This window comes from Lagenorhynchus albirostris, chromosome X, assembly GCF_949774975.1.
Source record: "Lagenorhynchus albirostris chromosome X, mLagAlb1.1, whole genome shotgun sequence".
NCBI lineage: Eukaryota > Metazoa > Chordata > Mammalia > Artiodactyla > Delphinidae > Lagenorhynchus > Lagenorhynchus albirostris.
This window is the reverse complement of record NC_083116.1, coordinates 121,245,743-121,272,280: the sequence shown is the minus strand read 5'-3', so window position 1 is coordinate 121,272,280 and position 26,538 is coordinate 121,245,743. Positions and strand designations below refer to the sequence as shown.

Below are 26,538 nucleotides of genomic sequence, written 5' to 3'. Positions count from 1 at the left end.
TAAATAAAGTTTTATTGGCATGCAGCCATGCCCAGTTGTTTACTTACCATCTCTGGCTGCTTTCCTGCTGCAAGGGCAGAACGCAGGAGTCAGGACACAGCCCACCTGGCCTGAAAGCCAAACCTAGGAACTCTTAGGCCCTTGATAGAACACGCACGTGGAGCTCTGTGCTGGAGAAGCGGAGTCCGACGGGCTTGCATCCCTTTCCGCGGGGCTAAAGGAATTGGAGCGGGAGAGGACACCTGACTCACTGAAGGCCTTTGCCTAGTTCGGCTGGGTTAAAGATACAAGAAAACAGAAACGCAACAACTAGGCAGTATCTCCAAGCGAGAACTTTAATGAACTGGTCGCTCTTACTGACATTAAAAACCAGTGGGATGTATATGAAATTCCCACTTTACCTCAAGAGAAGATCTCTCGTGTTGGCGGCAGGACACGTCCTGCCCACCTCCAGGTGGCTGACATTACCCCCGCCCCCAGGGGACTTTGGTGAACGTGCTCATTAGTCAGCCTTACCCAGAGAAGAGCCACGGGAGAGGGGGAGGGGGGACAGCGAGAGGAAGGGGTGCGGCTCAGAACTTGAGCGGGATGACTGGCCAGTACTTCGGCTGCTTGCGGTCGCAGTGCTTGTCGAAGCTGAGCTGCACGGCCGCCTCCATGGCCTGGATCTTGGCGGCGCTGGCCCCGTACAGGTGCCGCATCTCGGCCCGGCGCCGCTCGCCGGGCCGCTCAGCTGGGGGCAGCACGGAGCGGCGGCGCGTGTCGCGGTACAGGTCGTGGTCCGCGTTCACGTAGTCGTTCAGGCGCGCCGCGTCCAGCTGCTGCTGCCGCCCTGGGAAGCAAGCGACACGGGCGCCGGCGACGCCGTGAGCCGGGTGATCTCGGCTGGCCCCCGGCCCCCTCCGCCCTCCTCCTCTCACTGCCCCACGCCCGCCCAGCTCGGAGGTTCTCGGGCCCAGCTCGGAGGTTCTCGGACTCTAAGGCGTGACCTGCGCCGGATTATCGTTATCTCCTTAGTTAGGAGGCGCATCGCTCGCTCACTCACTTATCAGAGGGCTACACGCAAATAGAAGTGGCAACAAGCCACCAGGAAACGTGTCAGTCCAAGTTATCCAACCTCTGCAACGGGCCCTGAAAACAGAGGAGAGAAATGCAACCATGTGGGTCTCCGTCTACACCGCTGCCCACAAGCTGCCCAGCGGGGCATGGCTGGTGGCGGTCCCATGGTTTCGAACACTGCACCGGGCCGGCAGGGAAAGGAAACGCTTCCCGGAAAGTCCAGTGTTGCAAGAAGTAGTACTTCCCACCACAAATGAGATGGTGGGGAAAAAAGTCACCTCTTTGGAAGCGGTATGGGTTTGAGGTCATCTGGAAGAGGGCAAGGCTAGCAGGTACAGAACTCCACCACGATCACGATCTCTGCGTGCGTCGCAAACGCAAATCACACTACACAAGGAAAGGTTAACCGATTCAACCCTTGTCAAAGGTAAAAGGGCCAAGAAAGGATAATTCTGCAGATGGCAAGGAGGCCTTGGCCACCTCATCTTGCTGCTGTGTTGCCCGCAGCAGCCGGCCCCCTTCCTCACCGAGGAATGGGACCTGCCCCTTCACCTCCCAGGTCAGCTTAGGCTAAACTTCAGGTGGCACGGTTATATGCTCTAATCCTACGAATTTAAATGGATTCTTGTAAAGCAAGACAGATTTACTCAGGTTATTCTCCCCTGTCGATTTTTACTGTAACAAGTCCTAGGATCATAACTTGTATTCTTATGTAAATAGAAACAACATAAAAATGTCAACAAAACATAAGGTCAAATTTAGCCAACTTACAGATTTTTGTGACTGTCAAAACAGAGAAACTGGTAGCAGAATGCACACATCTGTAGCCACTGCTAGCAAGAGAAATACTAAGGCGTGAAGATGGTTGTAGGGGAATAAAACAATGATATAAATCATTCTTTCCTTCGTTAAAAAAAAAAGTAGCAGAATGAAAGCTGAGTATGGAAGGGAACACAACAGTGAGCAAGTCAAGTGACTGGCGAGATATTTACATGGCTATGCTATTTATGTGGCTAGGCATAGACACTCCCAAATCCCGTTCTTTAAAAATCGTACCTTGGAGCTGGAGGGAAGGAGTTTTATACTCTTGGAAACATTATTAAAAATGCACATGACCATTTGTCTCTTAGCACACCTGCAGTTTATTTTTAATTTTTTTAATTGTTTTTCCCCCTGGAGTCAGTGCCACCATCTTCCCCCTGCACTTGGTGATGCTGCTCCCCCACTAACAGAGAAAAGAACGCCGGACATGAAGATAAAGGGTTCCAGCTCTACATCACGCTTTACTGCTTACAATTTTAGAAAAGGCATTTGGCCTCACTAGATTTGGAGTTTCTCATCTGTAAAATTAGGAGGTTGGGACTGACCTCCACCGTCGCTTCTGCAGTTTGTTTTTATACAAGGAAGTACTATGGGAATAAGCCAAATGACTGTCAAGCAAAAGACATGCAATATAACTGTTACCTTATCCATGAAAAAGACAGAATTGACCTACTGTGAAAGGTGGAAATAAACCAAAATATTGGCTTGATATGCAAATGAATGGGAGGTCAACAAGCATTTGTTTCTCATTTTTGGTCTTTCTGGTAAATCTGAAACTTCAGGATTTAAGATGTTCAATTCTCATGGGTGTCTGAATTCTACCCCCTCCTCCCCTGGGGACTACTCTTCCAAAGGCTTGGCATCTCCACCCGAGCCAGGGACAGAAGAGCCCCTTCTGCCACCTGTGACACGTTACCAATCCTCGGCCCCAAGGAGGCGATCCCACGTGATCCCTCAGAGCCTCTGCATGTAGACGACAGAGGCTCCCAGACCACGGGCCTTTCACTCTCGAATTTGTCCCAAGACTATCATCATTCTGACAGATTTAGTGACACAGCACATGTTCAACTTCCTGTCGAAATCAGTGTCTCAGTTTAAGTTTTAATAAACACTGGAATCTTTGCTATCTTAGTAAGTGTTGCTCTCTGCCGTTAGGATATGTGAATTTAACCTTTTTACTTTTGCATCTTTATTTTCCTTTTCCTTATAACTTAACATGGTTATAACGATGCTTCTTTCTGCTGCCTTTCTGACAAAAATTATCTTGCAGACGTTAAATCAGTCTAACAATTTATACGCCAAGAGCCGTTTCCTCTTATTGACAGCTGTGGATGAAACGCTACGTGACACCAAAGCAACCCCAGCTGGCCGGCCGTCAGTGAAGCCTGTGCTGTTTTCCAAGTCTGCACTCAGCATGTGCTCATCACAGCAACCATCACGGGGTTTTATTCCTTAATAGACTTTATACCGTGTAAGAATAAAAGACACGGCCCTCTGCTCTCAGTTCTCTATTGTTATCTCCTTCCCATCCGGGTTTCCTCATGAAAATTTATGGCCCAAACCCTGGTCCCCTCCCAGTCTCACAAGAAGTGTGGAGGTTTCCTGGTTTCCTGCACGGCCGGTAGTTGCCCTCAAACATAGATCGGAGGGACGGGAAGTGGGTCCCCTGGCACCAGCGGCCCACCTGCGGGAGTCCACTACGGGGGAGGGCACTGTGGCCTTTACTCACCCTGTCTCCCCAGCCCTGGGGGAGGCCGCAATGCCCGACTGAAAGCAGGTGCTCAGAGGTTGTCAAGAGAGAGCTCAGACAAAGGCCAGACATTATTATTATTATTATTATTTTTGCAGTACGCGGGCCTCTCACTGTCGTGGCCGCTTCCGTTGCGGAGCACAGGCTCCGGACGCGCAGGCTCAGCGGCCATGGCTCACGGGCCCAGCCGCTCCGCGGCATGTGGGATCCTCCCGGACCGGTGCACGAACCCGTGTCCCCTGCATCGGCAGGCGGACTCTCACCAACTGCACCACCAGGGAAGCCCAGACATTATTTTTTGTAAACAGCTGTTCCTTCCAGATGCTACTGGAAAACAATGACAACCCAGGGATAGAGAAAGAGATGCTCAGCTCTCAAAAGGCGCTGCATAGAGCCCCCTCCCGCAGGTCCTTGAGTCTCCATGGAGGAGAGGCTGGGGGAGGGGGAAGGAAGGGGCACCGGTGAGTTGGGGGTCTGATTTTGTTCCCTTACATTCGAGTTGCTTTGCCTCTACTTACTCACACACAAAAAAAGTTCTAACATTAGACTATAAATTTGAAAACCAGTCAGCTTAAAACTAAATACCCTCAGACTAGCTGGGCGCTGGAGGCTACAGGTAGCACGTGAAAGTACTTTAGTGTATACCGACCTAGAGGACCAAGCAAGCCTGAGGATGCAATACTCACTTGAAGGCATCCACTTATTCTAGGCTCCATTTATTGCTTCCTCCCTCCTAATGAAAGAAAGGATTCTCAATCACTGGTGGTTTTTCTTCCTGTCAAAACAAGGTGAGGACTCAGCCAGCCAGATGGAGAGTCATCTGACTGAAGCAGAGAAGTCGAACAACACACTTCACAAATAACTGAACAGGGGCCTTGTCATGCAGAGGTCGGTCATTTTTCCCAAAGACAGCTGTGGGACTCAATGTTACCAAGCACTTTTTTCTTGTAGGATACTTGACCAAGGCAATTTGTGTTAATACAAATCAGAGTATCTTTTTCAATTTCAGCTTTAAAACAGGGTTGTAGTGGGGTGAATAGCCTCCCCGCAAATTTCCATCAACCCAGAACCTCAGAATGTGATCGTATTTGGAAATAGGGTCTTTGGGGATGTAATTAAGCATTGAGATGAGATGATTCTACATTAGGGTGGGTCCTAAATCCAGTGAGAGTGTCCTTATGTGAGACAGAAAAGGACACATACAGACACAGGGGGAAACCATGTAAAGATGACGGCAGAGGCCAATGAAAGCCAGGAGCCGCCAGAAGCCGGAAGAGGCAGGCCCTAGAGCCCTTGGAAGGAAGCGTGGCCCTGCCAACAACTTGATTTTGGTCTTCTGGCCTGCAGAACTGTAAGAGAATAAATTTCTGTAGTTTTCAGCCACACGGTTTGTGGTAATTTGTTACAATAGTAACAATTAGGAAACTAATTCAGGGGTTACCATGCATACAGAGTTAAAACAGGAATAACAGTATTATACTATTAAGGAGAAACTCTACTGGACTCCATCTGTGTTCAGGATATATAACCTTGATATTTTTTGCCTCAATCTATACATTTACATGGTGTTACCAACGTAGGCTTAAAGTCTATAAAGGAAAAAACAATCATGGGAAGTGACTTGCACTTCAGAGACCCTGACATAGCAGGAAAACATTCATTCAGTATTCCAAGATAATTAGCTCAAAGGCAGAACATTTTGGAGGACAAAGCACTAAGACAAATGAGTGTTAAAGAATGTGATTTCCCTCCATTTTTCTAGGATTAGCATGTCTGATTATATTCTCTGCTGTGTTGCCAGAATTAATGACCTCAGCACAACCGAGCGAAAGCACAGACTTGATTTATATCATGAATGCCTCATTTCTGGCTTGTCAGCAACACACCCAGAACACAGGTGCTTGCCAGCAGAGCTGGAGCCATTACTGACGGGTCTTCCATCCTCACCCCACATCCCTCACTCGACGACAGATGTAATCCCCAAGTCCGTGGGCAATCACCATGTTTACTTTTAGAATAAAAGTGCGTTTCCATCCCTCCCTTCCATTTTTCTATGGCCATTCACACGTATCTTCTCACGGACTGCTTTGATGCCCCGAACATCTGGACTAGATGAAACACACACATGGTGGAATTGTGCTCAATCAGTATGATTCCACACTTCAATCTCATTGACGAAACTAAGATGGCTCCCTGAACACTGGGCCGTAGGTTTCGTTATATCTTCTAGGTTTTCTGTGGAGGGTGCAATGAGGGAGAGCGGGACGGGTTCCAGCAGACTGACTGAAGGCTCACTAGGAAGACTAGAGTCTAAACCTTCCTGCTCGGGTGGACACAACGTAAAGGAGCAGATGTCGCCCATCAAATGTCTACAAAGTACACCTGGGCCCTTGGTAGGACCAGCACTTCGAGTGCTGGGCGGGGAGTGCACTCAGCCCTTTCTTTCCCTCTCATTCCGCACTGCCCCCATCCCTCAAAGCCTAGCGTGCACTCCGTTTCTCCACCACCAGCCCGTGGAGATCCTCTGACCACTGAGCCCACTCACTCACCGGCTCTTCCCCTCATTTGCAAAACTACCCATGGCGCACACCATAAATGGCTCTTGTAGGTATCATTTTAAACTTGATTTTGTCTTCTCTTCCCACATGGGTTTATGCTCTTTGAGAAATGTCCCTGTTTGGACCCGACATCTACCCCCAAAACACAGGTGACAACTATCTGATTGGTTCGTGTAGAGACAACAGTGGCAAGGGTGTTTCGGGGGGCCTGCTTCTCTCCGGGGAATGACAACTTTCACTCATTTTCCCTCTAAGTATTAGGACGAGGACCTCGCAGTCTCAACTGATGGTTATTTATGACTATAAAATGATACCTTCCTTAACCTAACAATAAACATTTTTCCTAAGAAATAACTGACAACACAGCTGACCTTTTAAAACTTCACAACTGTCTACTTTCCCATAAGTAATGTTACCAGTGAAGTTTTAAATAACAGCAATATCTTGCTAGGAAATGATGACATATAATATAATCAAAAGCATGCCTGTTACTGCTGCACAAAAGAGTTCTTTGTTTACCCTACTTAATATTTTTTTGGTTTTTATTGCTGAAATATGTGAAATTAGAGACTGTCTGGAGGAATGGTAATCACAAACAAGAACACGTTGTCCAGTCTAAAGGATTTTATCCCAAGAAAATATTAAATAAGACACAGATGATGATGAATTATATAACGTATACATTCCTTTGGAGGTGAATAGTCCTGAAAAGCTGTATCTTTCAAGTTTAGCTACGTTTTCCCTTGCTAGTAATATTTTATACAATCTGTGTTCTCTAAATGATTCATGTTCAGGGCTGAATTTGTCCTAATTGAATAAGTAGCTTCTAGTGGCTCAAAGAGCAAAACAACTTCAACCGAGTACTCACATGACTCAGGTCCCTCATCTCTTTATTCAAACATTTCCCAACTGTGTATGTAACTAAACCTCTGTGAGCATTTCTAGCGAAGGTAATGGATTGGAAAGCACCACGGGCATTCCAATTACTTATGTCTGAATGCCATCATTCATGACTGCTCCAAGGAACACGAATTGATCCTATACGCCACTGAAAGTGCTGGTGAAAAACCTAGCGCTGGTGAAGTGCCGCCCATTATTTTTGGTGGGGCAGCGTCAGGGCCTGGCGGCTGCTTCTCACAGAGACCGCATCTTTTGCAGGAAGATTAGGTTCCGACACCAAAGCCTTGTTCTCACCCTCGCCAGACAACACTCATGTCTCCCGGGGACCTGATAAAGCTTTCAGGGCGGACTGCAGGACACAAGAGCATCAGAGATCCCAGCACAAGCAATTTTGAATTATGCTACAATTGCACGTTTTTAAAGCACAAAGTAGCAGAAGCTCAATGCGTTTAGTGCTGTTATGAGGAAGGTGGAAGCAGGTTCATTTCCCCAGCCCGCGTAGTTTACTATATTAACTTATATCAAGCAAGAATGTCCTTGAAACAGAACTAAAAGTTGTGGTAATGACTACTTTGACAAAATTGTATTAGTGGCTCAATTTGACAGATATCAAAGCTTTTCATTCTTTTATGTTTTAAATATTCTAAATCAATTTAAGAGTTTGAAAAGTGCTGCCTAGGGCAGAAATATATGACTTCTTTTTTTTCAAAGTCAGAGAATACTTTATTAAAAATATGCAGAATCTTAATCAAGCACTCACTAATCAGCAACCAGAGATGATCATACTAAGTGCAGTCAGACAGAGAAAGACAAATACCATATGATATCCCTTATATGTGGAATCTAAAATATGACACAAATGAACTGATCTATGAAACAGAAACAGACTCAGGGACATAGAGAACAGACGTGTGGTTGCCAAGAGGGAGGGGAGGTGGGAGAGGGATGGAGTGGGAGTTTGGGATTAGCAGATGTAAGCTTTTATATATAGGATGGATAAACAACAAGGTCCTACTGTAGGGCACCGGGAACTATATTCAATATCCTGTGATAAACCATAATGGAAAAGAATGTGTATATATGTATAACTGAATCACTTTGCTATGCAGCAGTAATTGACATGACATTGTAAATCAACTATACTTCAATCAAAAAAAATAACAATCAAGCACTAATCAAGACAGTATCAGAGTAAAACCAGTTCATGGTTAATAATCCATGTTAAAGGATGAGTTATTAGCAACAAACCATAACAAATAACACTCCTTGGGCACTGACTTCCGTACAGAGCACTGTTGTATAACTTTTATCTCATTTAATCTTCATAGTTAGCACCCCATTCATTAGAATCCCCATTTCACAGATGAGGAGACTGAGGCACAGGGTAGCGGTGCACAGGATAAGAACTTCCAGCTAGTAAGTGCTGGAGTGGGGCTGGAAGCCTGTAATTCCAGCGGTCCTGCCACAGCTACTCCTGTATAATTCTACTAACAATAATGTAAGTATTGGTGAGTAGGGATGGAGGTTGTAAGGGTTTCCATAAAATTCCCTTTTTTGTTGGTTTGCTATCTAGATCACGGTAAAACAAACATGTACCAGATTTTCTTCACAGCAATGACAAGACCTGCGTGGTTCACTTTACGTCCCACTCACAGACTGCATTTGGAAACAAAGAAAATTCTGACAGGGTGATTGTATTAGTTTCCTAGGGCTGCTGTAACAAAGTGCAGCACACTGGGTGCCTTAGAACAACAGAAATGTCTTGTCTCACAGCTGGGGAGGCCGGAAGTCTGAGCTCAAGCTGTCAGCAGGGCCATGGCCGTCCAGAGGCGCTAGGGAAGGTCTGTTCCAGGCCTTTCTCCCAGCTTCCGGCAGTTCTCGGCTTGTGGCAGGAGAACTGCAGTCCTCTCGTGCCATTCTCCCTGGGTGCGCGTCTGGCTCTGTTTCCAAATTTTTCTCTTTTTATAAGGGCACCAGTCATACTGGATCAGGGCCCACCCTAATCTCATTTTAACTTGTTACCTCTGTGAAGACCCTCTCTCCAAATAAGGTCACATCCTGAGGTCTGGGTGGGGTTTAGGACTCCAACAAATCTTTTTGTTAGCGGACACAATTCAACCCATAACAATGACGATAATAATAGGACTTGGAGCCCTGATGTCAACTAAGCAGATTTAGGGATGATATCAAACGAAACATGCAGTTCCTCAAGTTTATAAAATATTCAATGCCTACATCACCTTGTAAAATGGCCCAAAGAACCACAGCAAGTTTAGCACTTCATGGGATAAGGTTTGAAAAGTTCTGATTTAAGGCTCATAATTAATACTGAAAGATTTCATTCATTCATTCAAAATAATATTAAGTGCCACGCAAAACTTAGCAGGCAATTTTCATGACCTTTTCTTAACCTACCTGACAAAGGCAAGATGCAGAAACAGGGATGGTTCTTAACCAGACATCTGTAACTCAACTGACATGTGAAGGACACATTTCATTATTCTATTTTCACATCATTCATCTCTACTTTTCATTGAATAACTCTGTCAGGTTTATTTTAAATTAGCAGGTCATTCAAAATGGCCTTTTAGATGGCTGGGGTTTGCTCCCATCCTTAATTACAACTTCTATCATAAATGTGGCACTCTCTCTGGCAGGAAAAACATGTTCTTCTGCCTTTGGGTACGGACAACAGAAACAAGCCCTGTCTCCATCATATTTTCTTTTTCAAAAGCTGTAACAAACAGCATTCCAACCACACGTGGACATGCTCCAATGCCAAATCTCCCTCATCTGTTACATGCTTTTAAATTAGACTAACAGTTATTTCAAATGTATTTTGAAAAAAGGTAAAATTTATTCCCGAAGATCAAGGAAAGACATGCATTCTATGTGTAATAGAAAGTACTGTTTTAAAAATACTTGTTTGCATATACTTTCTAATATGCATCAAAGAAGTCAAAGGTTTAATCAAAAGAAGGGAAGTAAAACTGAATGAGTAGTGAAGAATCATAGGCAGACACTAAAGGGCATGAGACTTTATACACAGCCCATTGCTCAGTTCCTGGCACCCAGTGGGGGAATCAATACATGCTCGCCCATCATTAGGAAAACACAGATCAATCAAGATGTAAATGAAATGCACCCATCCCCAGGCTTCTATGTCTCCGTTTACTAGAAAATTCTAGGCAAAATATATAATTAGAACTCAATAAAAACAATATTGAGATGGCATGTTGTAATAGGGAGGAAAGCATCTGTATGTCTGTTAGAGACACTGAAAATGTAAATGGGCTGGTGAATCTTAACAGTAAGGAAAGCACAAAAAGCACTTTTAGTTTTTTGTGGCAAGTTAGTAAGAAATTAAAAACATAAAATTCCTGCTTTCTGACTGAAGATTTAAGACCATTATCACAATTCTCTAACCCCAGGAACAGACAGCCATGGCACAGAATCAAACCGGAGAGGGTAAATACCAGGCATTTTGTTATTCTTTTTAGGTTCCCACTGGTGTCTACTCTGGAGGGAGCTTGAGATTTAAGACCCGGTAGCTCTGCAACACCAGGGCAGTCTGAGCTGTGCACCAGTGAGGCGGCAGCAGCATTTTAGGAACCTAGTGGTCCTAAGCCCTGAGTCTGTGCTAGAGGAACGAGCACAGGAACTGGAGTCACACACACCTTGCTTTGAATCCTAACAGCAAATTACTAGTTGATACCACAGAACAAGTCAATGAAGCTCCTGAAGGCTCACTTTCCTTATACGTGAAATGGGCTTAAAACCCTGAGGGACTATTGTGTAGACTAGGGAATGCGCGCGCGTGCGCGCGCGCACACACACACACACACACACACTCTCCTCTGGTGTAGTGTCTGAAATTCAGTAAATGGCAGAGGTACTATTAGGATAAGTTTTGTTCTAGAACTAAAAAAAAAAGTCCTATATTAAAACAACCCTGAAAACTAATATAAGTGAGGTACCACATCACCAGAGCTTTTCCAGGCTTAGGATTGGGTTTGAAATATTATCTGTATCCAAGGGAGGACTTAGAAGGTTATAAACGAGGGCAGGATGGGACTTTCCTGGTGGTCCAGTGGGTAAGACTCCATGCTCCCGAAGCAGGGGGCCTGGGTTCAATTCCTGGTTGGGGAACTAGATCCGGCATGCATGCCACAACTAAGAAGCCTGCAGGCCAGCGAGTGCTGAAATGAAGATCCTGCGTGCAAAAAGTAAGAGCCAGGGCAGCCAACATAAATAAATAAAAATAAATGTGGGCAGGAGACAAGGCCCGGGGCGGGGCCGTGGAGAGGGGCGGGCTGCACTTACGGCGCTCCTCCTGGTGCCTCTCGGTTTGGGCGAAGTACTGGCGTAGCTCCTCCGTGATCTCCATGTTGCTCACGTCGCATTCTATGCCGCCATCGTCGGACTCGCTCTCTTTCTCCTTCTCCTCCTCTGCGTACCAAGCTGGCTCTTCTCTGCCGCGTGGATGTGGTCCACGCCCGCCAGCATGTGAATGACTGTGGTGGGAGTCCCAGGAGGCTGGGGGATGCTCGTAGCAGGACTGAGGCCTTCTGCCCTCCTTAGCATAAGCGATCTGGGGAAGGCCCATGGCAGAAGAGTACCACGGGGACATGAAGCAAGATTCCATGGCCTTCCGATAGGCATTCTGGTGGCAGCGCATCCACGCCATCGCTTGATGGTAATGTTGCCAGTATCTTGCGTAGACCGGATGAGAGGGCCAAGACTCCACAGCTAGCGCTGTTGCCGGCTACAAAACAAAAAAAAATGTAGGCTAGACAGCACGTGGTTCAGCCTCAAGAGAAACCTTCAAACGTTCAATCAAATAACCAGGTGTTTACTGCGTATCTACTAAATATCTCCTCTCCACGAGGGTGCTACGGGGCCAAGGAGAATATAAGACGGGTCCACGCCCACGATGGGCGCCAGGCACGTGCACACTTGCTCTGAAGTACATGCACAGGAGGCACACAGAGAACAATTAGTTTGAGGTTACGGCCCATTATAAAGTGGGGACAGAGGCTAATAATGATCATTTCTAGGTGAGACGCAGGGGGCAAGAGGACCCGATGTCTATCATCTTGGGCCTTTCTACCCACTGTGATTAAATGACTAATTCCAAGTTAGAAACGCCTGCCAAGAACCACATGAACTGGTGAACATGATGTTCTCCGGTCCCTCCCTCTCTGCCCCCTAAACGTGCTGGCGGCCCACTCCTCAGTGCCTGGGACAAAAGATGACGAGCAACACACCCGATGGTGCTCTACCTTTAGTTTTCTGATGTATTTCTTTGGTCTTCTCCATCATGCAATGAGACACCAAGACCTTAACGACTAAAACTTACCTTTTTTCTCATCAGTTAAAAAAAAAAACTTACCTCTGCTGTCATCTGTGATTGTGAAAGTCCAAACGAGCGCCGAAACTAGGAAAGAACAAGCAGAGTGCAGACGTCTGGTCAGTCCAGGGCTGTGATATTCATAGCTATTTTGCGGTTTGCATAGCAGCTCCTCAGAGGCTGCTGTCTCCCCAGGATGGTGCCTGATCTTTACGCAACACACCACGACAGCACAGACACCTGGGCTAGTGGTCTGAAAAGGAGGGATCCCCTTAGGTGTGATTCAGTGGCTCAAAGTACTCTGCGCTTTTCAAGTATAGTACCTGTTTGCCTATTGAAAGTAAAGTCCACGAGAGTAACCACATAAATAGCTAGTCATATGTATGTAAAAAAGAATACACGGAACATGAACTAAAAATGTACAACTATTACTTTATTTACTAACCCATAGTTCATGCCAATGCCTATTTAAATTAACCCTGGAGGGCTTCCCTGGTGGCGCAGTGGTTAAGAATCCGCCTGCCAATGCAAGGGACACGGGTTCGAGACCTGGTCCGGGAAGATCCCACCTGCCGCGGAGCAACTAAGCCCGTGTGCCACAACTACTGAGCCTGTGCTCTAGAGCCCGTGAGCCACAACTACTGAAACCTGCGCTCTAGAGCCCGCGAGCCACAGCTACTGAAGCTCGCGTGCCTAGAGCCCGTGCTCCGCAACAAGACAAGCCACCGCAATGAGAAGCCCGCGCACCGCAACAAAGAGTAGCCCCCGCTCGCCGCAACTAGAGAAAGCTCGCGCACAGCAACAAAGACCCATTGCAGCCAAAAATTAAACAAATGGATTTATATATAAAAAAAGTTCATAAAAAAATAAATTAACCCTGGATCTCCCAGAGGCCTGAGTAGAATAGAATACATCTTGCCAACTCACTGGAAACCTTTTTTGGGTCTTGCTGCAGGCCTGGGACTCGGAGAAGCCTCTCTAAATAAAACAACTCTCTCGGCTGGGTTGTACCCTGGGCTTTAAGCCCCTCAAATGCACCTTGCTTTGGTTTTGACTGCAAAAAGCATCTTTCAGCCAGCGTGTGACACTACACTCCCTGCCTACCCACACTGCGTCTCTGCGGGAGGAGGAACTGGTCGCTTGGAGACTGTAAGGTCGGATCTTAACAAATGGCACCGCGAAACAGAGGAAAGCTTCAAGTGAGCTTTATTAGGGAGCGCTCCCGGGCGAGGTTCACTGGTCCGAGAGAAAGGGGCCAGAGAAGTCGCACCCGGGCGAGGGCTGGGCAAGATTTTATAGGGGAACAAGGGAAAGGGGTGTGGTGAATCTGGGAGGGCGCAGGGTATTCCTTATTTGGTGGTCTTTTCGGGTATCCTGGGGGACCGTTAGTCCCGCCCCTCGAAAGGCGGGAAGGCTGGGCTGGATTCAAAGTCCCCAGGTCAGTTCCTGGAACTGGGTGGTCGGGAGAATTTCGGTCTGATGCAACCTGTGAATCTGATTGTGTTCCCCTGCCTCGGGCCAGTTGGCCTTATATCCCGACATCTTTGGTGTAATGGGGCGGCGTTCTGATTTCTGGCTACTTCATGCTGAATTGGGGCGTCGAAAGGGGAGCCGGGCGACCAGAGGTCCGAGGCTTAGGGGAGACCAGTGGGGGGTTCTGTAGGAAGCAAGGTGTAAGGACCGAGGAGCATTTGGTTTGTGGCCACCCGGGAGACTTCCTCCATGCGCCTGCGAAGGAACCTAAGAAAACAGGGAGCAAGCATGCTACCTAGAGGGTGCGGTCCGGTTTTGAAAGAGGGGTGTCAAAGAGTCCCTCTCTCGGCGGGCTGAGGGCCTCTACGACTTGGGGGCAGGAGTGGGAAGGGGAGGTCCCGGATAGGCAAGAGGGAGGCCGGGTTTAGGCGGGGGAAGAGGTCGAGGGAGATAGCAGGGTTTTCAATGAACAGTAGGTGGAACTCCTGGATGCGGGAGGGGCCTAGGAGGTCGACCAGCCGGTGGGAGGAAAGCACGCTTAGTGGGTGGGCCAGAGTCAGTTTGAGTGTTTGTTTGGTCAGTTTGGCTGCGAAGGCATGGTTGCCATCCCCAATGGTTGGGTCTAGCTGTTTGGAGAGGTAAGCCACGGGGTGGTAGGAAGGCCCTATAGGCTGGGCAAGGAGTCCAGTGGCTATTCCGGCCCGTTCATCCACAAAAAGGTGAAAAGGTCGGTTTGGGTTGGGCAAAGAAATGGAAGAAGAAGATATCAGAGCGTTACGGAGGGTGAGAAAGGCCTGTCGAACGGCGGAAGGAGAGGTGAGGGTTCCTTGAGGGGTTTCTTTAGCGGCTAGATATACGGGTTTAGCGAGAAGAGCAAAGTTAGGGATCCAGTGCCGGAAAAATCCTATAAGGCCCAAAAAGGAGAGAATTTGTTCCGCTGTTTCCGGAGGCTGGAGTTCACGGATAATCCGGGTGCGGTCGGCTGTTAGACCGTTTGTGGTAGGGGTAAGGTGGAGCCCCAGGTAGGTTATAGAAGATACAGATGAACTGAGCCTTGGCTGGGGAGACCCGATAACCACGAGAGCCAAGGTAATTGAGGAGAGCTGCAGTGTGTTGTCTTGAGAGGCTGAGAGACTGGCTACAAAGGAGGAGGTCATCTACATACTGAAGGAGTGTGCTGGGGGTAAGGGAGCAGGAAGTGAGGTCCCGTGCGAGTGCCTGACCGAAGAGGTAAGGACTGTCGCGGAAGCCCTGGGGAAGAACTGTCCAGGTGAGCTGACTGGAAGTATGGGTATCCGGATCCGTCCAGGTAAAGGCGAAGAGGAAATAGGAGTCGGGATGAAGGGGGATAGTGAAAAAGGCATCTTTGAGATCCAGAACCGTAAAGTGGGCTGTGGATGGGGGGATATAGGAGAGCAAGGTGTATGGGTTTGGTACTACTGGGTGGAGAGGAATTATGGCCTCACTGATTATTCAGAGGTCCTGGACCAGGCGATAATCCCCAGAGGCCTTGTGGACAGGCAGGATGGGGGTGTTGGAGGGAGAGTCAGTGGGGATAAGGAGTCCCTGGTTTAGGAGTCTGGTGATAATAGGTTGTAGGCCCCTAAGGTGAGTCTCAGAGATGGGAAATTGGGGCCCTGATGGAAATGTGGAGGGGTCCTTTAGGCGGATGAGAACGGGGGAATGGTGTGTTGCTATTATGGGCTTACAAGTATCCCAGACTTGGGGATTGATTGGGTTCGGTGTGATTGGAAGAGGTGGATAGGAGGGGGAGGGTTCTAGAGACAGGCCAAGAAGAGAAAGCAGGAGTTGGGAGGAGGGGACCTTAGGGTCAAGTCTAACCTGCTGGAGGGAGGCCCCTAAGTGGAAAAGGACATCTCGGCCTAGCAAGGGAACTGGGCAGGATGGTATGACTAAGAAAGAATGAGTAAAAGGGAGTCCTTCGATATGACATGGGAGTGGACCAGTCTGGAGTGGGAAGGATGGTTTGCCATCAATACCCATGACCGAGATCTGGGAAGGAGAAACTGGCCCGGAATAAGTAGGCAGGACCGAATAGGTAGCCCCCGTGTCCATCAGAAATGAGATGGACTTACCCGCTACCTGTAGCGTTACCCTGGGCTCGGCGAGGGTGATGGGGGTCTTCGAGTCCGGGCGCCGTCAGTCGTCAGCCAATCCCAGCAGTTCGAGTGGTAATGCCGTTGGGTCGGCCTGCTCCCCGCATGGAGACGCTGAGGGAGGGCCAGTCGTAGGGCAGTCACTCTTCCAGTGGCCCGTTAGCCCGCAGCTGGGACAGGGCTTAGAAGGAGGTCGGGGATTGGGACATTGGCGAGCCCAGTGGCCTTCTTTTCCGCATTTGAAGCAGGCCCCCGGCGGGGTTGCCTTTTGCGGACCTCGTGGATGCTGTGATCCATGGGAGATGGCCGGCCTTAGGGCGGCTACAAGAGCTTGGGTTTGGAGGGCCACCTTTTGGTGCAGCCGAGCCTGTCGGCTGGATTCTGCCAAATCCTCATGACTATTATAGACTTTAAAGGCCATTTTTAATAGATCTCGAATAGGGGTTTGAGGGCCGTCTTCTGCCCGTTTTAATTTCTTTCGGATGTCCGGGGCTGACTGGGTGATAAAATGGGTGGCTAGGACCGCTGCCCCTGCTGGGGTGTCGGGATCCAGCCGGGTGTAGAGAGTTAAGGCCTCTGTAAGGCGATTGAGAAAGATAGTTGGATTTTCGTTAGGTTCTTGGGTTATCTCTTTTAATTTTTTCAAAATTGACTACCTTATGAGCGGCAGCCTGCATGCCAGCCAGGAGGCATTGGATCATGAGGTCGCGTTTACGGCGGCCGTGTTAGCCATCCTGATGTGTCCAGTCTGGATCGGTGCCAGGTACGGCAGTCGCTCCGACAGGCATGGAGTTGTCGGTAAGGTGAACCTGATCTGCATGGTTTCCGGCAGCAGTTTGAATTCTTTCCCTTTCGTCAGGGGTTAAGGTAGAGGACAGAACCACAAAGCTATCGTGCCAGGTTAGATCGTAAGCTTGAGATAGGTAGCGAAATTCTTTGATGTAGTGGGAGGAGTCGGCAGAGAAGGAGCCTAATCGTTTTTCAATTTGAGAGAGGTCCTGGAGAGAGAAAGGGACATGGACTCTCACCAGTCCTTCCACTCCTGCTACCTCCCTCAGAGGGCACAGGAGATTTGAATCTTGGGAGTCGTGAGAGCGTGTATGTGCACTAATTGGCGAAGCAAGGGGCGTGGGAGGAGAAACCGTTGAGGGAGGCGGGAGAGCGGTTGGAGGCGCCTGAGCGCTTCGGGAGGAGGAGGGACCGCTTCAGGGTAGGGTGGAGGTTGGAGAGGAGTTCTGGAGCGGGGAGAGGCGAGAGATTCGGGAGGGTGGGTTAGTGGGGAGGAATCCAAGGGGACTGAGGTTTTGGATGGAGGAGATGTTTGCTTGGCAAGGAGGATTTGAGAGGTAGAACAATTGACGCAAAGGGAGGGGCGGGAGCGCAAATACCAGAAGGCCTGAACATTGGGGACCTCGGACCATTTGCCGTCCTGCGGCAGTAATTATCTAGATCACGGAGGATGTTAAAAATCAAAAGTCCCTTCAGGATTGATTTTCTAGAGGATATTGTGGCCAGGCCACAGTGGAATAGAAAATAAGCTGTCGGCAACGAAGATCTTGGGAGAAGCCGAAGGCTGTAAAATTGGCTAGGAGACACCCCAGGGGCGTCTTAGGATCTGGTTTCGATTGTGAGGTTCCCATGACGCCCAGTCTGTCCCTGAGTGAATGGCGAGGGAGAGAGGCGTCCCTGGTCTCCGTCTCCAATTCACGGCAGGTCGGAGGGCGGTCAGGCGATTGGGACGTCTCCACAATCACCCGAGGCCCGGCGGGTCGGAGAGCGGTCAGGCGATTGGGACGTCTCCACAGTTGCCCGAGGCCCGGAGAGAGGACGGAGGAGTCCCTGACGTGGCCGCGATTAAGGACAGGGAGTCCGGTGGGCAGGGACTCTGAGGGTCGGAGGGAACAAGGGAGGGGGACTTACCCCGTTTTCTGCCGGATCGGGTGGATGAGTAGAGGTTCCCTGGTTGTCTCCTGGGGGAGGGGAGGAGCGGGCCGCGCGGTAACCCCGGGGCTTGGTACCCCTCCCGGGTTTCGGCACCAAATGTAAGGTCGGATCTTAACAAACGGCACCGCGAAACAGAGGAAAGCTTCAGGCGAGCTTTATTAGGGAGCGCTCCCGGGCGAGGTTCACTGGTCCGAGAGAAAGGGGCCAGAGAAGTCGCACCTGGGCGAGGGTTGGGCAAGATTTTATAGGGGAAGAAGGGAAAGGGGTGTGGTGAATCTGGGAGGGTGCAGGGTATTCCTTATTTGGTGGTCTTTTCGGGTATCCTGGGGGACTGTTGGTCCCGCCCCTCGAAAGGCGGGGAAGGCTGGGCTGGGTTCAAAGTCCCCAGGTCAGTTCCTGGAACTGGGTGGTCCGGAATGTCTCCAGGGCAGTTTCTGGAACTGGGTGGTCCGGAAAGTTTCAGTCTGATGCAACCTGTGAATCTGACTGTGTTCCCCTGCCTCGGGCCAGTTGGCCTTACAGAGACTCCACCAAGTGACTGCGTAGAATACCTTTGCCCAACAGCCTTGCTCTGCCAGGATTTACTCCCTTCCGTGCTATCTACCTCTTGTGATTTACTGATATGGCAGGAAGCACCTCAAAGTAAAGTTTAATCTGCATCTGCACCTTTTACAGCCTATTTAAAACACACTTCAATTTTTTCCCTTCTGTTCAAGGGTTCAGAGATGCTCAAGTGCCAGCCGACACCAGAATGTACTTAAAAAAAAAGTTAAACAAAAGCAATAGCCTAAAATGCATGAGAATTTAAGCATCTATGAGACAAAACCCCTAACACAATGTGATGCTGAGCAAACAGGTACTTGGGTTTTGAAACTCTGGAAATCAGATACCGAAGGAGTCCTATTTTTCCTACTTTACTTAATTATAGGGTAGAATTTTAAAATCTCCAAGCCTTAAGAAATAAACTTGACTTATTTTGTAATCTCCACCAGATGTTTTGCTATGGTTAATGCGGAACACTGAGATATTAAATTGACCACATCTTTTAAGATTTAGCCTAAAGAGAACGATTCACATTCTTTTTAAATATAATAAGCTTTCAAAGACGGTATTTCCAAGAGGGCTGACATGGTCTTCTGTAAATTTATCTTAAACACAGCCCACACTTCCTGTTCCCTGTTCTACATTCACAAACACACACACATGCAGTGAATGTAAACCGGGGAAAAGCTAACAAATACAGTGAAAATACAAGTGTAAATTATTGTTCACACTACAACTATAATTTAAAGGCTTAAAACATAAACAATTATCTGAAAACCTGGCTAACTGCTATGTGCTTTACAGGCTACCGAAGAAATACATATAAAAAGTCAACACATGGGCTTCCCTGGTGGCGCAGTGGTTGAGAGTCCGCCTGCCAATGCAGGGGACACGGGTTCGTGTCCCGGTTTGGAAAGATCCCACATGCCGCGAAGCGGCTGGGCCCGTGAGCCATGGCCGCTGAGCCTGCGCGTCCGGAGCCTGTGCTCCGCAGCGGGAGAGGCCACAACAGTGAGAGGCCTGCGTACCGCAAAAAAAAAAAAAAAAAAAAAAGTCAACACAACTAAGGGGCTAACCACCTACAGGAGTAAAACCAACACAAAAGAAATTACAGTAGAAATCAGTATACACTTGAGTGCTAAAGTGTAAGGTACAGCCTTTAAGTGGCTAATTCACTCCAGCCAGGTTTTATATGTCTACCACTGAAATCTGAACAGCTTTCTGAGTGCCTGAAGCACAAAATGACATTAAAGTGAACTCCATGTGTATCTTAATCAAATTTGTTTTAGAGATTAACAATTAGCATAGGAATTAAATTAAAAAAGCCTATGAGACATCTGCGCATCTTGGGGAAATTAAGAGTTTTGAACCCAGACTTCTATGCCTTATAAAATATGTACTTAAAACCAGATCAATGTAAATATTAATTATCTCGAACTGGGAGATCTGACAGCTTCAGATATATAATAAATATCACTGTGACTGAACACTACTGCAGACCTCAGACGATCCTGTTTTTATTTATAACTGGGAAAATCCAGCCTGGCTTTAGAAGCAGTAGTACCAGTATTCTGAAAATGCACAAGATGGCTTATGAGAGGCTCCCTTCTGCAGAGCTAGAAGTTAGGCATGCGTGGTAGAGTAAACAACTGTTTAAGAGGTTCAAGTGTAATTCAATGAGTGCCCCAGGCTGTTCAAATGCCAATGGCTGTGATTAAAAAGGGATGGGAGTGCTAATTTGAGGAGTGGTTCCTTACTTATGCCTTTGACTCAACAAATAATTTGATAGAAGGGCTGCCATGTTCCACTGCGTCAGAAATCACGAAAGGCACTCTGAGCACTTTTGCAAGAAAGCAGCCAGGACTGAGAGCTGGGGTGGCTGAAGAAAGCCAGTCCCAGCATTTGGAACAGAGGCCGTTCAGATTCAGTGCAGGCTGCTGACTACCTATAAAGCATATCAACTGATCTGCCGAGATGCTGACCTCTTTTAAGACCCAGGCCATTAAGGAAAGATGAATTTACATTAATCATGGAACACAGGCACCTTTGTCATTGATTTTCTTCTGATTATGCTTTTCTCATTGCTTTGGCCACCAGGACACTTAGAATCAGATCTGCTGCCATCTTACAGCACGTTTAGAGTCCTCAGGCTCTACGTTCAATATGCCGCTCATGTCACCCTTGGATTTATTATTTTCCCTCCCCAAATTCCAAAACCTATCTATCACATCCTTTTACATTTTAAGTATCTTTAAGATTCCTAAAATCCTGTAGATACTCAATTAAAAAGAGTATCGCTTATATGTGGAATCTAAAAAAAAAAAGATATAATAAATGAACTTATATACGAAACAGAAAGAGATCCACAGACAGAAAACGAACTTAAGGTTACCAAAGGGGGAAGGGGGGGAGGGATACACTAGGAGGTTGGGATTACCATATACACACTACTATGTATAAAATAGGTAACCAACAAGCACCTACTGTATAGCACAGGGAACTCTACTCAGTATTTTGTAATAACCTATAAGGGAAAAGAATCTGAAAAAGAATATATAACTGAATCATTTTGCTGTACACTTGAAACTAATACAACATTGTAAATCAACTATACTTCAACAAAAATAATAAATAAATAAAGTTTTCTTTAAGTTGAACAAAATAATCCTGAGAATGAATGACAAATTAATCAGCCCCTCTCAAATCAAGAAAAAGTATAGGGCTTCCCTGGTGGCGCTGTGGTTGAGAGTCCGCCTGCCGATGCAGGGGACACGGGTTCGTGCCCCGGTCCGGGAGGATCCCACATGCCGCGGAGTGGCTGGGCCCGTGAGCCATGGCCACTGAGCCTGCGCGTCCGGAGCCTGTGCTCTGCAACGGGAGAGGCCACAACAGTGAAAGGCCCGCGTACCGCAAAAAAAAAAAAGAAAAAGTATAAAAAACACATCCAAAGAAAGAGCAGCTTGCATAGAACTTTATTATGAGCTTGCTATTTCCAGTATTACTGTTGGTATTTTATACCAGCAAATTTTTTTCTCTAAAGGGCCAAATAGTAAATATTCTGGGCTTGTGTGTCACATATACTGTTACATAGCCGTACTTTTTTTTTTAAATTAAAAAAACAACCTATTAAAAATGTAAACATCATTCTTAGCAGTGGGCCATCACTTGGCCACCACTGCTTTATGTTAATCCATTACGAGGCTCCATAGACTCTGTCCTCAGTATGTTGAGCATCCTAATCGTTCCTCGCTTTGCACTTGTAAGTCAGTGGAGGAACTTTGAGATTCTCACCCATCTCATAAGTTATTAGGCTCAGAATAAGACTAGTGGAAGCAAGAAAACTGTGATTATGACCAATAGCAATTTGGTGACCAGTTCCTAATACTGGGGACAAAAGAATCATCTCTGTGACTAAATAAGCATATCGGACCATTTCTTAAAGAGCTCCAGAGACATTTAAGGACTTAATAAAGAAAAACAAAAAACAACCCACCCTAACTCCTGCAAAACAGGATCAATCAACAGGGCTTAGAAAGCATATGTAGTGCCATGATTTCTGATGGAGATTCTACGAGCTGCCCCGGGCTAGGCAGGAACCCAACAAGGACGGGAAGCAGGAACTGGGAAGCAGGAGAGAGTTCCGAGTGTTTATTCCCTGGAAGAAGGAACCCATATCCTTCCCGGCTGACCGCATCAGTTAGCACCCAAGGGAAGGTGAGACCCTACTCTAAGAATGGGCCCTGTTAGCTTTTCAAAACTGGGTTCCACAAAGGAGCTTAAGGACCTAATAAAAATGCCTGGGCTTCTGAAAAGCCAACGTTAAAATAATTCTAGACACTACAGCAGTACTGTCACACACCACCACCAGCTCAAAAGAGAGAAAGCTTAAGGTAGCAGCAGACTGAGCTGCCCTTTCAATGGTTTTTAATTTTATCTTTCATTCCCCACCTCCCCAGAGTGTCTCCTACTTTTTTCTGGCACCTGGCTCTGTGTACTGCGCAGCAACTTTTCTCCTAATGGGATGGTGGAGCTGAAAGAAAAGAGAGGGTCAATGCCAGGGAAGGCCGGGATTCACGGCACTACCAACTGGGCAGCCCTCCCCAGGGAGGACAATGGCACGATAGTCACTGCCCAGCTGAGCTTGGGTGAGTACAGAGACCGAATTCATTGTCTGTCCTCAGCCACCAGAAGAGGAAGGAAAAAAACAGCGTTGAGGTCATTCACGAAACACTGCTGAGGCCCACAGGCAAAAGGCAGTGCCTCTGAGTCTCCAATGATATATTTTTCCGTATAGCCTTTCTTAAAAACTGCACTCATTCTTCAATGACTCTGCTTATCCTGGGAGACATATTTTTAAATGCATAAATATACATGAACAACAACAGACATGAGCTTTGTGGTTTTCAATGGACAAAATGTGACTATTTCCATTGAGTCATTAAACGTTTCCACCAATAAGGAATGTGGCTTTGTTGAAAGGTAGTGACATTGGCCTTTTTTTTTTTTTTTTTTTTTGGCTGAGTTGCACAGCTTGTGGGATCTTAGTTCCCTGACCAGGGATTGAACCTGTGCCCCGGACAGTGGAAGCACGGAGTCCTAACCATTGGACCACCAGGGAATTCCTCGTACAAATTCTTTTTACTGCCTATTTAGATTCTTATAAATATAGGATCTAGGATGCATCACAGCAACCAGATAAATAAAACACAAATTCCCTTCGAAATGATAATGTATCCTCTGTAACTGGATTTTCCTCTCTATCCTCCTTTTCCACTAGAATTCTGAAAATTAAATACACGAAAATTCATCGGCTTTGATTTTTGCATAGAAACACATTCAACGTTGGTCATTAAATAAGATACGCCAACTTTCCCATAAGGCTCTCCCTAATTTGGTTCTCTGAGCCAACCAGAGAATTGGGGGGATCTAATTAGGCCTTCAGTATACACAGTTTCAAGGTAGAAGGAACGGGGTCTGCTAGAGATGGCTCAAAATAAATGACGGTATGGTGAGAAATCTGAATTACATACATTGAGTCAGATGCAGTTCTACGGAATCTCGGTATATGCGGTAATAACCCTATCAGAGAAGATGTCTCCCAGTAAACGCACACACTGGTAGGAACTTCCTCAACTAAGACAAATGAGAAAATGAGGTTTTTTGGCGAGCACTGCTTCTTGCCATCACCCCCAGCTTCGATCTGAGGCTGGCAAGTTCAGCTGGCTTGCTGCCCTCAGAGGCTCCCTCCTGTGGCTTGGCGTGGTCCCGGCTTAGTGATTCAGCCATCAGAGATGGCTCAAGTCTGAAAGGCCTTTTCCCACCCTCAGCAGTCCAAGCTCCATCTTTCCTCCAGACACAGGCCTCCTACAAGCGCACAAGCTACTGTGTTTAGAAGGCCTGCCTCTGTCCACCTATAACAGTTAAAACAGATGGGTGAGGGAGCCTCAAACCTGAGTTTCATTTCCCTTTCATTCTCTCGACCCCAAGCCCCAATTTACTCTTCTGGCTGTTGCAATAAGAAGCAATGTCACAATGAAGGCACAGCATGGGGAAGGAACTAGTTCCTTGGCTGAAAGTTTCATGGCTGAAAGGACGTAGTTAACAATTCTTCTTTTTCATACAAACCATATTCCACCCATAGAACGGCACCGTTTAATTTGTTAGCAAGGGTGATGGATTTGGGAATGGATTTATTTGCAAGTTCACCAAATCCCCATGTGACTAACATAAGAATCAGAAGTGAAATATGAGGACAGCCCCAAAACAAGGTTACCCCTTGACTCTTGAACACAACAGGTAATGTGAAAGCTGAAAATTGGGGTAACCGACAAGGACAGAATACAACGTAAAAGAGGGAACAGATAAGTTCCCCTCATTGCAAGTATATTCTTCAAACAGCAAAACCTAGTGCGACCATGAAGGAATAAGGGTTGGACAGGTAGGTAATACAAGTTAAGAGCATAAACCACGACTGGTTTAAAGTGGTTAAAGTCACCACTGGATGTCAGGAACCTTATTTCAAATTTTCCTTCCATAAACACATACAGGGTAATTCCACGTTAATCTCTCTTTTCTGAATTTAAACGGCACTCACTATGCCCCTTTCATTTGGCCATTTAATCAATTACTTGTATGTAGGCCTGGATTCTGCCATCTGTTCCTTTTAAATTTCCTTTTTTCCTTCCAGCATAAAAAAGTCATAGCTAATATTTCCTGCCCTTCGATGCTGTTGGGATCGCCATTTCCTGTTAACACTCTCCTGCAACCTCTACCCTCCCTAAAATCATTGAGTAGCTAGTAACTCAAATAACTCTGGCTATAAAGCTCCAAATCTTTTCGGAAAGTAGATATCTAAATACATTAATATGTTTTCAAAGATATTTTCAAATCATCTGATCTTTGATCAACAAGTTATGCTCTTTTTTCTCCTGTTCACTTTTTTACACTGTTCTATAGCTGGATTTCCTATTGTAGAGAAGTACAGACGTCCCTCGGTGTTCGTGGGGAATTGGTTGCAGGACCTCCCCCCGACAAGAGACCAAAATCCGCGGACGCTCAAGTCCATTACATAAAATGGCGTGGTATAGTCGGCCCTACGTATCCGCGAATGCGGAAGGAACTTTCACGAGTTCCGCATCTATTTTGTGAATTCTCCAACCTCTACTCTGTGCTTACTTGTTCAGTTTTCCTCCCTTTCTGCTCATTTCACCCTATCCTTAAATGTTGCACCCTAAAAACCAAAATAATCCTTCACCCTCTGTAAAACACTTTTAGAATGAAAATTCTCTCTGGAGCTTTAGTTTATATCCTTTCCCAGCACAACAACGAATACTCAGAGGAGATCTGTACACCTTACTGTGAACTTGCCTTCAGTTATGCCTATCCAAAGTTACTAGCTAACAGTCTTGGAAAATATATGGTTTCTGTTCACATTGCCATCCCAAAGGGGCTGTTACTCCTATAAACTATATTAGTAAAAACTGTACGTATAAAGGTTACCCCCATCCCATAACTCATAGGAACTCTGAGAGTAAGTAACTCCAGAAATGTTACTTGTGTTATTAATCTTCAGTCTAAACTTTCAAGTAATGTTATTCTGACTTGAGGTGCAAAACAGCTGAATACAGAATCTAGCCTGTGAAACAACTTTAAAAATCATTCCTGAAAAAAATAAACTTGTTCAGAACCATCTGGTCTGTACTAAGGGACTCTCAGGATTTCAGAGCTAAAAGGTACTTCGTTGGCCACTGGTGCAACTTCACTTAACTACTGAGGAAGAACAGAGGGAAAAGACATTCTCCACCTCCACAGGTAAGGCGCAGAGACCGCAGGTACCAAATGTTCTCCAGGTAACTGCCATCAAAACCTCTGACCTCCCACAGAGGACAACGTGCGAGGGAAAAGAGAGGAAAAGAAAACCCCAATTTTTGAATAGACGGGCTAATATCCTAGACTTCCCTCTAAGGATGAGGCTGACCTGGGTGATCTGTTCTGATTCTGGGCTGGATGGGCAAAGTCCGAATTCACCTTCCAGACCTAGCTTGACACAGCGTTACCTGGCACATCAGAATCACAATGGAGAGCTTTCAGAAAAATACCGATGCCGGGGCCCCACTTCTAGAAATTCGAATTTAACTGGTCTGGGATGGAGACCCGGGCATTTAAAAACCATCCAGTGATTCTGGCGCACGGCAGAGCCGAGGGGCTCTGGAACCAGTTCCCTCTCACAATCAGCGGGATGCTGATAATTACAACGATAACGTGACAGGCAAGGCCTCTGCTCTCCCGGCCTCAGAGAAAGTCAGGCTCAGGGGCCGCCAGGCTCAGGGGCCTCCAGGGGCCTCCTTCACTTCCCAAATGATACCCAGCCGCCCCCGGAGTCACCTCGAGAGCTCGTAGCTTGCAAATCCTGGGCGGTGGGCGAGCAGGGACCTATTTCCGGTGGGAAACAGGATACGCGGTGCGTGGGAGAGGATGTTGCCGGGGCGACTAGACGTGAGCGTCCCGTGCTGGTCATGTGGC

At 47.0% G+C, this 26,538-nt stretch overlaps 1 protein-coding gene across 4 annotated transcripts; it reads right to left on the bottom strand.

Moving 5' to 3' along the window:
* Nucleotides 1-314: 314 nt before the first annotated feature.
* On the bottom strand, nucleotides 315-26,538 carry GEMIN8 (gem nuclear organelle associated protein 8). 4 transcript variants are annotated; one of them, XM_060138124.1, is made up of 5 exons: nucleotides 26,401-26,490; nucleotides 22,485-22,546; nucleotides 12,482-12,526; nucleotides 11,413-11,854; nucleotides 315-832 (listed from the first exon to the last, which is right to left on the bottom strand). In XM_060138124.1, the coding sequence occupies exons 3-5, from the start codon at nucleotides 12,491-12,493 to the stop codon at nucleotides 573-575; spliced, it is 714 nt and encodes a 237-aa protein (XP_059994107.1). In that variant the 5' UTR covers nucleotides 12,494-12,526; nucleotides 22,485-22,546; nucleotides 26,401-26,490; the 3' UTR covers nucleotides 315-572. The 4 variants fall into 4 exon arrangements, with proteins under 4 accessions (XP_059994107.1, XP_059994109.1, XP_059994106.1 ...); XM_060138126.1 differs by having other exon boundaries at nucleotides 22,465-22,546; nucleotides 26,401-26,478; XM_060138123.1 differs by lacking the exon at nucleotides 22,485-22,546 and having other exon boundaries at nucleotides 26,401-26,538.

Excerpts from the sequence above, each read along its gene's own strand:
- GEMIN8 (XM_060138123.1), bottom strand. Across the intron at positions 833-11,412 it reads GAGGCACCAGGAGGAGCGCC|GGCGGCAGCAGCAGCTGGAC; the intron begins GTAAGTGCAGCC and ends CTTGCTTCCCAG.